This window comes from Anomalospiza imberbis, chromosome 2 (genome assembly GCF_031753505.1).
Source record: "Anomalospiza imberbis isolate Cuckoo-Finch-1a 21T00152 chromosome 2, ASM3175350v1, whole genome shotgun sequence".
Classification (NCBI taxonomy): Eukaryota; Metazoa; Chordata; class Aves; order Passeriformes; family Viduidae; genus Anomalospiza; species Anomalospiza imberbis.
In genome coordinates, this window is record NC_089682.1 from 66,663,811 (window position 1) to 66,680,297 (window position 16,487).

At 41.7% G+C, this 16,487-nt stretch overlaps 1 protein-coding gene across 3 annotated transcripts; it reads left to right on the plus strand.

Annotated features, from left to right (window-relative positions):
* Positions 1-369: 369 nt before the first annotated feature.
* LOC137469100 (transmembrane 4 L6 family member 1-like) lies at positions 370-16,269 on the plus strand. 3 transcript variants are annotated; one of them, XM_068181495.1, is made up of 6 exons: positions 370-500; positions 5,347-5,526; positions 9,076-9,141; positions 14,534-14,679; positions 15,465-15,651; positions 16,139-16,269. In XM_068181495.1, exons 2-6 carry the CDS (start codon positions 5,356-5,358, stop codon positions 16,157-16,159), a joined length of 591 nt encoding a protein of 196 aa, XP_068037596.1. In that variant the 5' UTR covers positions 370-500; positions 5,347-5,355; the 3' UTR covers positions 16,160-16,269. The 3 variants fall into 3 exon arrangements, with proteins under 3 accessions (XP_068037596.1, XP_068037598.1, XP_068037597.1); XM_068181497.1 differs by lacking the exon at positions 370-500 and adding an exon at positions 4,902-5,004; XM_068181496.1 differs by lacking the exon at positions 370-500 and adding an exon at positions 4,957-5,090.
* Positions 16,270-16,487: the final 218 nt, after the last annotated feature.

The window sequence follows — 16,487 nt, forward strand, 5'->3', positions numbered from 1 at the left end:
ACATGTTTTGCAGCACAGTCAGTACTGGATTTTAACAGCCACAGCCTGGTGGGCAGAAGATGATTCCACACCAATGGCCAGACTTTGCTGTGCCACCACCTCGTGCTCCAACCACATTTTCTTCCAGGTACTCATAGTTCCTCTGCCATCTCCTGCCTTTCCTCTTCTGCCAAACTCCACACAGTTGAAATGGTTACAGCTGTAAAAAGGTCTCCACTACTCTGATCCATGTGTCCCGCGGGCTGAGGCATTGACCGTTGGAACACTGCCTTAAAATAATCAATAACCACGGGTGACACGCCAACCTCTCACTGGCCAACCAGGGATAACTTGGGGTATTTCCTCATTCTCAGAGAGAAACAGCTATTTGTTTAATAGAGGCCGTCACCCAAAAACATCTCTGTGCCTTGCTCAGACGGCCACGCTCCAGAAGAGAGGAGCTGGAAAGCCTGAAGCCAGCTGTGGGGAACTCTGGAGGCCATCTTAGCCCTGCTTAGAAGGTAAGCAAAAGTATTTACATGCTTACTGTAGCATTAAAAAGCAAAACTTCCTAAAAACCTCACTAAAAAATAGAAGCTTGCTCTAGCCACCTTGCTTAACGAAGCTGTAGAATGTGCTTTTGTTTGGTGAATTAATAAAGTGTTTTAAGTGCTTTTGGCAAACCAGAGTGTTTTCCTAAGCTATAATAACACATGCAGATGCTCTAATGTGCACAGGTGGCAAAGCGGCATTGATTTTAGTGGTAGAGGCTCTCACTAGGTCTGGTGATTGTTGTTTAGGTAAGTTCTCCCTGCAGTTTGAAGTGGTATTGAGATAGGTCAGACAGAAAGGACTGGAACCCCCAGCTCTTCCAGCCAAAGCAGCGTCATGTTGCTTTGTTCCATATAAGAACTGGGCCCTCTGGTGATGTACAAAAGATGCAAAAGAGAATTTATAACTCAGCTACAAGGCTTAGCTTTTGTACAAGGAGGTTAGGCTGTGCCTGTGTTGTTTCCTTCTCTCTGGGGATGAGAAGTAGGTGAGGTTGGGCAAACAAATGGAAAAGCTAAAGCTGGAATGAGACAGGAAAACAGGCAGGCAAGAGTTAGTGTAAAAAAATAACCTAGACACTGGTTATTTGAAAGACAGGTGAAATATCCAGTATTCTTTCCATTTTCCTCCATTCCCATTCCCCACTTCATCTTTCACATGCACATTGTTGGTCTGTTTAGATTTTTATCTCTTTGAGCGAGGGCTTTCTCCAGAGGCTTGCAAAATGCTTTGCCAAATTTTGAGCACTGTGTAAACAACAGGTAATGACCATAAACACACAAATATCTCTGTTAAAAATGATCCCATCTGGAACAGTTTAATGCCAGTTAGCTTATTTTAAAGACGAAATATAAAGCTCAACATGACTGCAAAGTGCTCATAAGAAAATGCATATTAGCACAGTGCTCTTGTTGAACTCATAGCAGCAGAGAACTATGCAATTTTTTTGCTACAGAAATGCAAACTCAGAAGTCGTCTCTGGGAGCCACATCTGCTTCACAGCAATATATGGCAGCCCATAAAGTCTTTCTGTTTTCCCTCTCAGTTGAATAGGTCAGAGGACATCTCACCTGATATCTTACCTAATCATTACCATCTTCATTCCATCACCAAATAATGTTTTAGTCTGTCTCTGCCTTTCTCAAATGGCTTCAAGCTACCTTTCACCTGGGCTTTTTTTCTTGCTTGGGAACCCAACCTTGATTGATTTCTGTGTTCCTAGCCTGCTTAATGCCTTCTCCACACCAATCTTTGTCATAAAACTTTCCAGATTAGCCAAGACACATGAGCAAATTGTGTGACATATCACTGCTGATGGCCTCAGTTATTACAAAAACTATTTGCACATAACAAGCAAAGGCATCTGCATGTGCATGAAATGGTGTGTGTCCACATCCTTTTCCTTCTCTTGCATTTGGTAACTGACTCACAGGAGAGCAAAGCCCTTTTTGTCATAAACTGGCACTTCTCTTTGAGGACAGAAATCCACAGCTTGATATTTTGTATTTTCATGCACATTTTATATTTTTATGCATTTGAAAACCTTGAAGCTATGATAAAACATAATGAAGAAGCTGTGAGCAGTTTGTGCCATGAAGTTGAAAGTAGTATGCAAGTTCAATAACCTCTGACCCAGTAGTTTGAAATTTCCAAACTGACATGGAGATAGATCAGTGGATCCACTTTTTTATGATCAGGCTTTTCTCTCTGGCTGTAGGCCACATCATGGGTGCAGTGTGAACTGAGGTTGTAGACTTTGGTGAAGAGGGGTCTAGTAACAGCCTACGAAAAACTGGGGATTGACAGAGGTGATGGAGTGGTGTGAGAGGATATAATGAGGAGCAACAGCCCTGTTTACAGCTTTGGAGATTCAGACTGGACACAAGAAAAGACTTTTTCATCAAGTGATTGGATCAATCCTGCAACAGGTCACCCAGAGAGGCAGTGGTGGCTCCATCCTTGGGGGCTTTTTAAAGCTCAGCTACACAAAGCCGTGGCTGACACAGTGACCTAGTGTTGGTGGTAGTCCTGCTTTCAGCAGGAGGTCAGACTGGACACCTGCAGAGATCTCTTTCAATCAGTGCTTCATTTATGTTCATTCTTTGTTAAAAAAAAAAAAAAAAAAAAAAGAACCTGAATGCTATGAACTACTAAGCTACTGTATGTTATGACAGATCTCTGAAAATGAGATGGGATGGTTTTTTGACCTGCCCTCAGCAAACAGACACAGAATTAGACAAGATTGCAGCTTTTCAGATATTTTAGGGTAGGTGCCAAACAAGCCCATAATCCACAGTCTTATCTACCCTTATGTGCAGAATAAGCACATCACAGTAAACAGTAATAAATATTTCTCCAATTCTTGCTGAGGGTGTAATTTTGACTGAAATAGAGGAAATGCAGATGTTAGGCACCCTGGGGTGGCTTCCCTGCTTGTCCCAGTGCCAAGGCAGGGCTGAACATTCACCTGGTATCCTTGGTAGCCATTTCCTGCTCTTCTAGACCTTCAGTGCAAGAGATTTCAAATCAGCTTCCCAAGACAGTGGTTCCAGAAAACCCAGGGCATCTGTAGTGGGTTTAGTACTGGCTAAATGTTAGTGCACCCACTAGAAATTATTTACTTATTTACTTGCTGTGAGATATGGATTAGGAGGAGGAGGGCAAAACAGGCTCAAAACTTTAAAGGGTATTAAAAAAAAAACTTTATTAACAGAATTAAAAGAAAAATTATAAGAAAATCAGAATAAATCTTCAGAACACTTCTCTTCCTCCCATAACCTTTTTTCCTTCCCCCTGACAACATGAAGAGACAAAACTTGGAACTTTTAGTCAGTTTACCACTTCTAAAATAATCTTTCTTTCGTTTACATAGGGAGAGGAGTCTCTCTTGCCACGCAGTGGAGACTTTTTTACAAGAAACAGTTTCTGTGCGTCTTTAATGCCATAGCGAATCAGCCACCCAGAAAAGGAAAATTTGTTTGCAGTGTGAAGGTCTTTCTTATGCTTTGCCGCTTTCTCAAAGCTGCTTTTATGGGCTATGTCAATTTATGGGGTACTATTTTAAGGATGAGTTGTTTTACCATAAAAACAAAAGTTCTTTTTTTTTTATCTCTGGGAATAGAGGTTTTTCTTCTTCTGTCCCTGGGGCAAAGTTTCTGATCTCTCTTATCTTTTTCTGTTTAAACTTTTTATTGTATGCATTATATAAATGCTTTTTAGCATTTATATGATATAGCATGAGTGGGTTTTTTCATGGGCTGCGGGTGAATGATGCATTTCTTTATGCACTTTATGAATTATAGGGAAAAAATGAAGTTGGATGTATCAAAAAGTATATCTCCACTATAGCCTCACAAAAGAATTTCAGCCTCAGACTAAGGCATCTCCTTAATTCTCTTCCATCTAAAATTTGACTTCTTTACTGACTTCAGTAAGTTTTCTCTATGAGTTTTCTCTTTGTGTCTTCACTCTTTTTTTTTCCTGATTTGGGAGAGAATTATTGTTTGTAGGTTCATTTGTTCTTAAGTTTTATCAATTGAAACAGTTTCTACAGTCTTGCAGCATTGAAAGGTTGATCTCATCTAGGCTCTGCAATTGAGGAATCACTGTGTTTTTTGCTGCTGGTTACGTGGTCCCCGCCGGCACCATGTGAGTCACACTGGCTGACAGAATGTGCAGCTTTTTCTTCATGAATGGCACCAGGAAAAAGAAACAAAACTGCTGCTGCTGCTTTTGTCTTTCTGCTTGCAGCATGGCTGGCTAAAAGTGGCTAAGCAAATCAAGTCTATTGCGAGTCATGCCGAGATAGCTGCAGAGACGCAGTCTCAGCCACGTGGCTGCTCCTGGACTGGGCCAGCAGTGGCTATTTTTGGCCCTGGCCATTTCTGACCTTGGGGCCATCTCCAGTGCCGGCCATGGGGCCACTCCCGGCGCTGGTCTTGGAGTAAAGCAAAGTTTATGTGCGAGCCATGCTGAGATAGCCCTGGCCGCACGGCGCTGACTTGGCCACACCAACTCCGGACAAGCAGTCCTGGCTGCACGGTCGCCCGTGGCACTGGGACAGTCTCAGTGGCATGGCCTGGAGGCAGCAGAAATCTCAGCCGAGCAGCCAGCAACATGAGCCGTGTGAGCCTGGCCTGGCTAGGCCCGGCCCAGCTGCACAGGGCCAGCCCAGGCCCGGCTGGTTACTTCTGCAGAGGGCGGAAGCCAAGAGACCTTCCCTGCCCTAGCCCATCTTTAAAAGTGTTTTCATAGAGGCGTATCCAGCTCTTCTAAGTGGCTTAAGTGGGTGTCAATCTTCAAAACTAGCCTGCTGATTGGTTAAGGTTGTGTCAATCTTCCGAACTAGCCAGTTGATTGGCTCCAGGAGGTCTCCACAGGGAACCACCCCCAACTGAAAACCAGACTTGGTTGAACCAGGAGAGCATCCACCTCCCCTTCCACTCAAGGCCTTGGCCCTGACTGCCAGCCAGGGTATCTGTTTGTGGGGTCGTGGTTTTGTTACTGATATTCCCAATGGACAGACAATTGTCCATTAACAACTAAAATGAAACTCTCTGGTAATTTCCTGCCAACACAGGTTTAGTCCTACAATTTTAAATAAATTCAATTTAACATCCCAGCGGTGAATAATTCAATTTAAAATAAATTCTCTGAAGGGAACAGGGTCTGTAGAACAGGATTATCTGTGTAAGTCTTACCTGAAAGATTTCTTTCTACAAAATTGATTCTTCGTTCACTGAAGTATAAAACTGCTGAAATCTGGTGCTCCTTGCACTGCAGTAACCCAAACCTCCCTCTATCTTTCCTGAGCAGAGAGCTGCCATGTGCACGGGGAAGTGTTCAAAGTGCATTGGGATCACCCTCGTCCCACTGGCAATATGTGCCATTGTCTCCAACATTCTCCTGTACTTCCCCAATGGACAAGTACTGCAGTTCAGCGAGATAACTGATTTGGTCTGGTTTTTCCACGGCATTCTGGGAGCTGGGATACTGGTAAGAGATTAATATTTCTTGTGAGTTTTGTTCAGTTTTGTTTTAAATTTGGAGCCAAGAAAATCTCCATTAAAAAAAAAGGCATAAAAATGTGTTTTGCATAAACACATGAACAGCTTGAATGAAAAGTTGGGTATGTAACTGAGAAAATACATTTAAGGCAAAAAAGTGCCCAGTCAAAGAAATAAAAAACATTCCTGAAATAAATATCAGGACTCCAAGTTAGGATGAAGCACTAGGCCTGACTGCTCACTGTGGAGAAGAGTTACATGAGTGACCATCCTCCAAGAGTGAAAGCAAAGCTGAGGTCAGCTGCAGGTGGTGAGTTTCTACTATTGCCTGCACCCCCACGTTACTCCTCCAACCCCATGTACACACAAATCACAAAAACATTAAGGAAAAAAACTGAAACATATTTCAGCAGGCATTAGTTTGAGACCCAGCTAACACTTGATAAATATGGAGCTGCTAATGGCTTAATAAGCTGAATGCCTCCTGCTCCCACATGCCCACCCACCTTCTTTTGGATTGGATCTGGTTTGAATGTGCTCTTCTATAACTAGTTATCCATTCCAGGCCTCAGGAAAGATCACTTTTATGTGAATAACCATGTCTAGAAGGGAACATGTTGGGCAATATTTATCTTTCCAGTTCATCAGAAAGCCTGCTCCCCTTGTGCTCTTTCAATTATCTACCCAAGTGCAGTTAAAAAGCTGAGCAATAACATGCATATGACCAGTATTGGGCAGGTGGCAAACTGGCACAGAGTTGACCAAAAAATAAAAGTATCTTTAGTTCTTAAAGAATCTTAAATAATCTTTAAGATTTAAGAATAATTAACTTAGAAAAAAGTAAATCTCATTCACAGTCAGCCAATGATGCAGCTGCTGCTTAAGTCTATGGAAAGCCTGCAGTGGATCTGGTTCATACTCATCTTTCCCAAAGCAGAAACATGGTATAGAGTCATTCAATAAACTGTTCTCCACCAGCAGCTTGTCTGCTTCTTCTTGTGGCTACCACTTGGGCCTATTACTCATGCTGAGCTTGAACATAAGCATGAGTTTGTAGAAGGAAGAAGTGCAACTACATGAGAGACCTTGTGGAAAATTCGTATTACTGCAAGCCCAGGAGTCATTGGCGTTCAATGAAAGGAAAGGAAAGATGTTAGACGTGAGAGCGTCGTTGGCTCATTGAAAACGTGCCTTCTTTTAAGGCTTCCACACAGCCTTGCCTATGGCCAGCACCACATACATCAAAAATGAGAACAGTTAGTCAGAGGAGAGGAACAATTTGCATTGACCTTCAAAACACAGCATTAGGAGTAATTATTGATCCACAAACAATGCTGTTGAGTGTACATGTTTTCCAGAAAACAGCATGAGAAATGCCCACAGGTAAGAGGAAAGAAGGCATTATCATCAGCTCCATCTTCCAGGTGCTGGAAGCATGGGAAAATGAAGATTGACTTTTCAGTGTCCTAAGGAGTTAAAACAAGGGACAGGATGTTCCACGACTGGAGTCTGGTCCATATCCTGACACTACAGTGAGGAAAGATGAAGCTGCAATATGTTCCCCCATGCACCTGGATTCCTCCCAAAGGAAACTGAGGCAAGTCATGCCAACAGGTTACCCAATCTTGGAGAATCTCCCCACAACTAGTATGCAGCCTTCAGAGTGAAGACTGTGGGAGAAACTTCAGAACAGCCTGGCTTAGCTCTGTGAGGCAGTAAACGTCCCTCCACCTGGGAACTTCATCTGTAGACTGATACACAGATTGTCAGCACACCCTTTGGCTGAGTAGCCAGCTCCACCCTTTTCTCCTCTGCTAAATTTCTAATGGAAATTATATTACATGAAAACCTCTCAATTTCCTTATTTTAAATATTTAGGATGTAAAGAGAGTAAGACTGGCTCTATGTGTCACAGTAATGCCTTTCGTCATAGAAAGCCTGTGTGCAACAGAAGGAAAGGCATGACTGAGCCATGGCTCACACACAGCTCTTGTTTTACTGACAACAGCCAAACCCAGCAAATTCTCATGCCCATGTCAAAAGGCAGGTGTTTATAATCAGGCACTGCATAAAAAGAAAGCTGCCAAGCAAATCCTTCATCCTGAGCCAGGCTAATAGATAACACAAAAGTGTTTGCCAATTAGATGGGAAACTTCGAAAAAGAAATGACAGCCCTGGAGGAAAAGGAGTGTTCGTCTGATGGGCAGAGGTATTAACTCTTCCTCTGAGTGCCAGACAGTAAAAGACTGGGCTGAGGCTGCCTTGGGGACCATTTGTGATTATTTAAGAGCGGACTTCTTTGCAGGAAGAGAAACACCTTTTTAACCTCAATGCTCTGCTTCTGCAGGCTTCCAGATGTGGTCCAGCACCACTGTAGGTGCTGTAGGTTGCCTCTAGGGTGTGCATAAAAGGCAACAGAGAATAAATACTTTGAAAAATATTTAGGAGACTACAAATCCAAGCTAGTTTCATAATACTATCCCACACTGTTCAACAGAGACATTCACACTACTCACATAAATTCTATGGGCTTTCTTCATCATGGACATTCTGCTCTTCCTGACCTACATGAGAAAAAATTTTGCCAGCATCTAGTCAGGCCATTTTTACAGTTTTTACCTTTTATGTTTGTTTGATTGATGGATTGACTGATTGATTTGGGTTCTCCTTATTTCATTAACTTGATGGTAACCATTTCCTACTTTTTTAAATACTGTATTACTTGTGCTGCTCTTTGAGATGCTTTAACCAGCACTGGTGTGTAGAGACAAGGCAGTGGGAGTGTGCTGGCTGCACAGCCAGACCCACAAAAGCTTTCTTGCCCTCTGGCTACCAAACTAAAGGCAACTTTTCCTAACTCCAGAGTGTCTGTAAGACAGCATTATATCTCAAGTCATAGATGGTTACTGACTGCATTGTATTGGTCCAGCTCTGCCTGATAATTACCATGGAGAAATCTGACGTGAACTAGAAGTTCCCCATTGACTGAAGTCCATCTTGTAGGTTTTCCAGAAGTTTAGCACAAAAAAAAAAAAAAACCAAAAAAAAAACCCAAAAAAAAAAAAAAAAAACAAAAAAAAAACAAACCAAAGTCAGGTTTGTTTCGGGAAGCTCTCAAGGCTGATTTCCTAATTATAAACCAGAGCAGAATGCTCAGGAGGTTTACACTGACCATAATTCTTAGTCCAGCTATGTATCTTTTCTGGGCAGAAATTCAGTTTTTTCAAAACTGACACATTTTTTTCCAAATTAAAAAACCCAACAATACCATGCTAAACCTTTTTATACCCTGAAAAAAGCACTATTGCTTCAACAATCAGAACTGATGTACCAGCAATTTGCCAGACAGCTCTAGCTATAATCCCACACTTATTTCTGAGTAACTCTTCAGCAGCACCAACATCCAAGCAGATGTAACTCCCAGAGAAGAGTCAGAAGGTGACTTACATTTGAGGAACATGATGCCCAAGCTCTTAGAATTTAAAAGCCACCCCAGCAGAAGTGCTGCACACCAATTCAGCCTGTGCTTTTCTTACAGGTTATTTTGCCGGCATTCATGATGCTGGAAGCAGGTGGAGCAGGATGTTGCGCTAACAGATGTGGGGTAAGTGGATACTTATGTGTTGAAATGGCCCTACAGAGTTTGTGCAATAGCTCTTTAAATGGCTGCTCAGCAGGTGGAAATGTGCAGTGACAAACCGTCACACTACTGTCAGCAGCCATGTCAGGGAAATGGAGAAGAGGAGCTTGATCTGCAGCGTCCCTGGGCTGGGGCTGAGAGCTCAGTTAGCCAAAAAGAACGTTATGATATTGCAGCTGCTGATACAAGGGAAATCAGCCAGGGCCGGTGTGGAGCCGTTAGGCACAACGCTGCGGGTAAAGGGGACTACATCCCATAAAGTAAAACGTGGCTCCAGCTTCCCCTGCTCAAGGCTGTCATAAAGACTGAGACAGTTGCTTGTTCCTCCTGTTTCCTCTATACCCTTCCCTGGCAATCTGCTTTTCCACAGGTTCATTCCTGCTTTTCTCTGTAGGGATACATACGTCCCTTATTTGCAGGTCCATGCCAAAAGTGTGAGATGCTGCATCAGGCACTGAGGAGCCAGCACTGCTTCTTGCAGTTCTGACCATTAGCTCACATGTGCCCAAATATTATACATGTGAAATGGGAAAATGCAGTTTAGGCTCTCTGACATCTAAAGAAAGGCCAGAGAGATGTTTTACTTGATAATTAAGAATATTATAAAGCAACATGTTATAAAGGCATCTCCACTCATCCTCAAGCCCTGGGCACAGGCTTCTTTGTGGCTATCATTATTGGCAAGAATAACCTGACTTAGAATTTTTTTGAGTCTGCATCCTTCCCAGAAGCAGCCTGGAATGAGAGATTCCATGCAATAAAACAGGTCTCTTCTGTACTCTTCAATTAATATTTAGTCTGATCCATGAGAAAACCTTTGCCTCTTTAAAACATTTATGATTCATAATACCAAAATAGCATTCTTTATTAGGATGTCACACATTAGCAAGCACATCCCAAGGGACATGCCATTACATTGATTTTACCAAATGTCACATGCACAGACAGGATGCTAACAATGGCCAAGCAGGCCAGCTGCAGAGCCAGGGTGAGATCCCAGGCACCCTGCAAACAGTGCCTGAGCCAGCTGCTTTGCTTGATTTTGAGTGATGTAGAAAGCAGTGTAGTGTGTAGAAAGCCACTGTTGTGGTTCCTATGCTCACTGGATCTGTTAAGTCACGAGGGGAAATCCAGCTGAACTGGGCTGAGTTCACACAACATCTCATTTGCCTCTTCTCCATCCTTCATCCCAGTCCTAAATATTACAGAGCCAAGAGTCAAACTTCCCCAGGCTGGCTGGGTTCACTCTCCAGCCCAACAAAACAGCGGGTAGGACAATGCCATCCAGCAGCCTACATCCACAGACCCACCACGATCCTCCATTCTCCCCCTCCTCTTTCACTGTCTGAGCCATTCCTAGCAGCAGTACATCAATGCCAGATACCCTGTCTGCACCTTCCCATCACTGACTGGTTACCTACAAGCTGTTCCTCCTCTTCTTTATTTGCTGTTACGGAGGAGTAAATTATATATTAAGAAAGTAATTTGATTATGCACTGTGATATTTTGTAGAATCAGAAAAATCACAGAATCGCTAAGGTTGGGAAAAAACTCCAACTTCATCAAGTCCAACCTTCAAATTAATACCACCATGCCCACTAAACCATATCACAAAGTGGCTGATGGTCAAGTGATGAGGCTACCCAAACCAAACTGGAAAATAGGCTAAGTGAGGACAGCCTATCTATGAAAATGCTGTCTTTTTGAACACACACGCCTCTGGAGTCACACACCTCTGTGAGATGGAAAGGTTGAAGCTCTACCCCCTATGTTTTAAACAGACTGTGGCTCAAAGTAGGGATGAGATGGGGACACATGAGTGAGGAGTGAGTGGCTGTGAACAACACTAAAAACAAATTTACCCTGCAGAGCTCCTGGGGAAGAGTGATTTCCAAACATACAAAAATAGATCAGTGTTGCAGGGCGATCTGAAGGCTGATGGTCTGCTTCTTCAAGGGAAGAAACTTCTGGCAAAATTTGCTTTGTGGAGCGTGGAAGAAAATGCACAGACACCCACATCAGGGGTGCTCAGATGTCTTGACTATAATGGCTGTATATGCAAGGCAGGGTAGGTATGGTGTGAGGCCCTGGAGAGCAGAGAGCTCCTGGGACTGGTTCAAACACCCACAATGTCAGCAACCTCCCAAAGTGCCAGAGCTCCTTGGGAGACAAGTCTGGATGGACTTTCTAAGGGGTCTCCATCTACTGGCAGAGAAATAGCCCTCATGGAACTACTCAGGAGCCTCTGTAAATCAAAGGCAAGTTTGACCACCTTTCTGCTTTGGAGATTTTAGGTATAAAGTGATAACTTAGACTAAATACTCCAAATTGCAGATTTGCTTGTCATAGTAAAAAAAGAAAAAAAAAAGGTTAAAGAATTATTACTGATCAGAATTATTGTTCAATCAAAACATAACGTTTTTCTCAGGGCAGGGACTCTGTTCTATTTTATTTTGCCCAATTCCTGGTTTAATAGTTTCAGACTTCATCAAAGCCTTTACACACTGCCAAAGTATCTTCAACAGTAATAAAAAATACTATATTTCTCATACTTTTTATTCACTTCAGTGAGTTTTCCAGTTCACAGTGATTACATGCTACATTAAGTTTTTTCATTAATCTACTTTAAATTATTACTTACAAACATACATCAATGGCTTCTTGTCCTTGCATTACAAAGTAATGAATTTGGAAAGTAATAGATTTAGAAAGCTTCTGTGTCTTGCAGCTTAGCACGTACACATCTGAAATCATCCACTGTACTGACATGATGGGGGAAAAAACCCACCCAAAATACAGCTTCTCTCATTGCATCAGCAAACATATACTCCAGTATTTCTAAGTCTTCCTTAAGAGTTACTAGTAGAACAAGAATAGCCATAGCAGCTTTCCGGACAAACTTAAGCAAAGGTATCCAGATAACCAGACAGAATAACAATTTCATCCAAAACAAACAAACAAACCAAAACAAAACAAAACAAAAACCCACAAAAAAACCCAAAAACCACTTCCAGACAAAGAAACAGAGAAGAAAGAAATGTGTATGGAACAAGAACCAGGGTATTAAAGAGCAGCACAAGCTGGGACAGGAGGAAATTGGTAAATTCACCAAAGTAGCTGATGCAAACATTCAAAGAATGAATTCTAAGAGTCTTCATCAGCTTACCAGGGACAATTCAATTAAAGGATAAAGCAAGGAAAATCAGCAAGAAATGGTCAGCAAAACCTTTTCAGGAGTACAGAACAGGTCAACATCATGGGAAACAAATTTCAACACACTCAAGCATCCCAGCTTAGGCCTCCTGTTGCAATTAAGGACACAAATGAGGAAATGAAATATTTCAATGAGAAGTACAACTAGGGAAAATGCTGAAAGTTTGAGATGATGAAATAGTTAATAAAATTCTTGGATTTTCACAGATTATGAGGCAAGCCTCCAGAAAAGTCTCCAGATCAGTAGATAAAGTGGGGAAATGCCCCTGCATGTCTAGAAAATGCTGAGGAAAGCCAATCTAACAGCTGTAGCAACTTCAGACTCCTCTTTCAGTGACAAGTCTCTGTCTAGATGATCTTGTACACAGTAAGGGAAAGAGTTGGGATGAGGCTAGTCATACAGTCAACAGATTCCAAATGAGACAATCATGTGACAGAACATAGTCATCACAGATAGCACTGACAAATACCACTAGTACTAACTGCTATCATAAAACATAGCAATACCAAAAGACCATTTGACTTTTTCCTCATAATTATCTTTGGGATACCCTGTACTGCTATGCTGTACTAAAACGAATTGCTAACATAAGTAAGATACTTCAACCAAGAAGCAGAATCAGAGTTGAAATAAATGAGAAAACAAGGAGGGAAAAGTGATTCAGAATAGGTAGGAGTTTCAAAGAGAGTATCAATCACTCACCTTCACCACAAGGCATGGTTGGTAATCTTATTGTGAGAGACAGTGCATCAGCTACAACCCAGACGCTGTTTTGGTCCAGGACAACAGACTAAATTACCTACATTTTGCTGACAATGGAGCTCTGCTAAGAGGCAATTCAGCCAACATGCAGATAAAGACTAAGAAAAGAGTATCCAGCTTTGCAAGAAAAGACTGAGTTGTTAATCGGTTATGATTAAATAAATCCCTTGAGAAATCCCAGTAACTTTAAACTCAAGGATTGCTTTAGAGGCAAAACAATACACAAAATTAGCCAATTCACACACCAGCATCGTGCAAGGTTCTACAGAAAGCAGTTGGCTGCCAAGCTGGAAACTGCATTCACCAGCCTGAATGTGTTCAACAGTGAAGCCTTTTCAAGGCTTTGTCAAAAAACTCCAATATGGATAGTGGATATTTCCAATTGACTCTGTAGTGCAGTGGTCTGTGGAACAACTGGGACTAGGAAAAAGTTTCTACCTGCCTTGTGAAGTGGTGGATTTGGCCTGGTATTTGCTGGCAATGGGGAATTATGAGACTTGAGATATTTGGCTTCAAACCTGAGTCATAGATGAGAGTATTTTGTATGTGCTTCCTTGGTCATGCCATTGCCCTGACTTTAAGGCAGACCTGCTGCCTTCTCGCTGCTCCAGGTCTTCCCCTGGCTCTATGGCAGCATTGTGAACAACCACCAACAGTGATTCTTAACAAGACTATTGAGACGCTTGTCCTAGATGCACCACCAGTAGCACCCTCCTGGGATTTTTATTTCTATAGACAAACAGCAACTGGATGCATCCCATTCATTACTAGAAAACTACCCCATAATGGAGTAAAGGTAACATTTCTGTGGGAGTGGCTGATGTAAAACCTGAGTGCATTATATACAATTTGAAGTCACTGCTGGTTTGTTGCCACATGCAGCACAATTAGATTTCTCAACATGAGAAGTGGTAATTACGTGTCACGGTGTTGCAAAATAAAGGAAAGCAGCAATAAGAAAGGCCATCAATTAGCAAAAACAATTAATGTATCTCCTGTTGCTTTCATACCTGGTTCAGTAGTTGCTTTGCCTTTTTCTGTTGGTCCAAGGGCCAAGGAGGTGAAGAGTTGGAAACACTAAGGCACATGATACAGAACAGATCAATCCAGGACTGGCCTTATACTGGCTTTTGAAAGAAAACTCACCAGATTTTTTTATAACTGATAGCTTAAGCATAAAACTCAATAAGTTCTTTAACATCTAGGACAGCTACAACAGTCAGAAAAAGTCAGCTATTTTTTACTCCCACAAATTTAGTAGCAGTAGTAGTTTCAGCATAAAGTAAGAGACAAGAAAGAGAATTCTTTCTCATTCATTTTGAGTTCTCCATGCTACTCAAACCTCTGTGCACACAATGTTGAAGGTCATTTCCCTTTCAGATGCTGCTGTCAGTGATCCTGTCTGTGCTGGGATTCGCAGGAGGAGCATATTGTGTGGTCATCTCTTTGTTGGGTCTGATTGGGGGTCCTCTGTGTGACACAGGTGATGGAGAATACCTCTACCCTTTCAGGAATGACACTCTGGAGTGAGTATGGCTTACAGGCTCCTCCAATTTTGCTTTCCCTGATCCCTCCCCTATCTTTTTAAAGTGAACTTGAATTTTTCCAAAATGAACTGATAATTCATTTTCAAAATGAACAGATGGTTCATACAGGTATGCACCCTGTGTACACCTAAACTCACACTTCTCTGAGTAGCATGTTCCAGCTGGTCATCTCTTTGACCAAGGAATCATCCTTGGGCAAATTGCCTGAGTTTCATTTGCTGCGCTTGCCTCAAGCCCCTTGTGCAATTTGCACCATGCTTTCAAAATCCAGTAAGCTGTGACTTTGTTAACTGTGCCACATTAATCTGTTAAATTATCAAGAATTCAGCCAGCTCTACCTACTTCTTAAAAGCAAAGCAAAAATCTCTGAATCATTAAAGTCAACCTTGACAACTATGCTCTTCAAATCAGAGCTACAGCTAATGAATGGACTGGGCTGAGACACCACAGCAGGAATGGAGAATGTGGAGACACATTTTAAAACCATTATGGACCTTTCTCTTCAGTTATTAACATAATTTTGCCCTACAACAAAGAGGAGATTCTTGTGCATGCAACCAAGTACAAATGTGGCTCTCTTCCCTAATTATCAATTGTATCTCTGCAAAGGGAATTCTGGGGTGAATCACCAGCTTTGACCAATTATAGCACCACCCGAAATCCACTTTGTGCAGTCAAGTTCAGAAAATGAAATGCCAGAAAACAGAAAGCATTCTCAAGTTTTTACTTTCTAATATCTTGCCAATTATTTTCCTCTATCACAGAGACAATTATTTGTTTAACCAGACAACATGGAGTATTTGCAAGCAACCTGAAAACATTATCCTTTGGAATGTCGTCCTTTTCTCTATTCTCCTGATCATCGGTGTGATTGAAGCTATTCTTTGCTTCATTCAAGTCATCAATGGACTCACTGGCTTCATATGTGGCACATGTATGAGGAGAAGAAAGGTTGGTATGCAGTAAAACGGTGCTTTATGTTCTTTCCAGTTTCATTTTTCAGGCTCTGGTAATGGTACATGAGCTGAGAGATCTGCACAGTCCCTGGATGAGCTCCTCTGGGCAGTACAGATGCATTTGCACACTTTCTGTCTGTCACATTATAGTCAGGGATAACCTGGTCCTCAGATTTTTCTAAACAGCAGTATGACATATTGACATATTCACTGCATGGTTCTGTTGCTATTTAAGAAAGCTTCTTGATAAAGTGCAATGACCCTCCCTAGCATATGTAAGTGAGAGACAAAAAGTTGAGATGTTTTAAATTGGTCAAACATAGTAATGTTGTTATTTTACAGAATGGAAGAAAACATCTTCCAAATTTCATTTATCACTATTGAGTCCTTTTCATTGTTTCTTTTCATTGTACAATATATTTGCAGTAAATCAGATATCCCCTGTAATGTTAATTAATTATCTTTCATTCATTGCCTTTCAGACAAATATTTCTGGAATGTGAATAGCCTACAAGGAATGCCAAGACAAGCCCCAAAATGCCGATTCACATACAATAACGATAGTGCACTGTGCTGTTTTATTTATGGGGGGACAACAACAACAACAAAAAAACCAAACAAACAAACAAAAAAAAAAACCACCAAAACAATGTTCAGGTGTTTCACAGGGCAAAATAGTTTGTTTATAAAGAAGTCAGTGCAGAAAAGGGCTAGATCATTTCAATCTGAGACTCCACATTTTCATCTCTATAAAGATACCTGCTAAACCTCAGGTACTGGCAAAAACATTAATCTGTCTAGCCCTTACTGCTGTACCTGTGTATAAAGCAC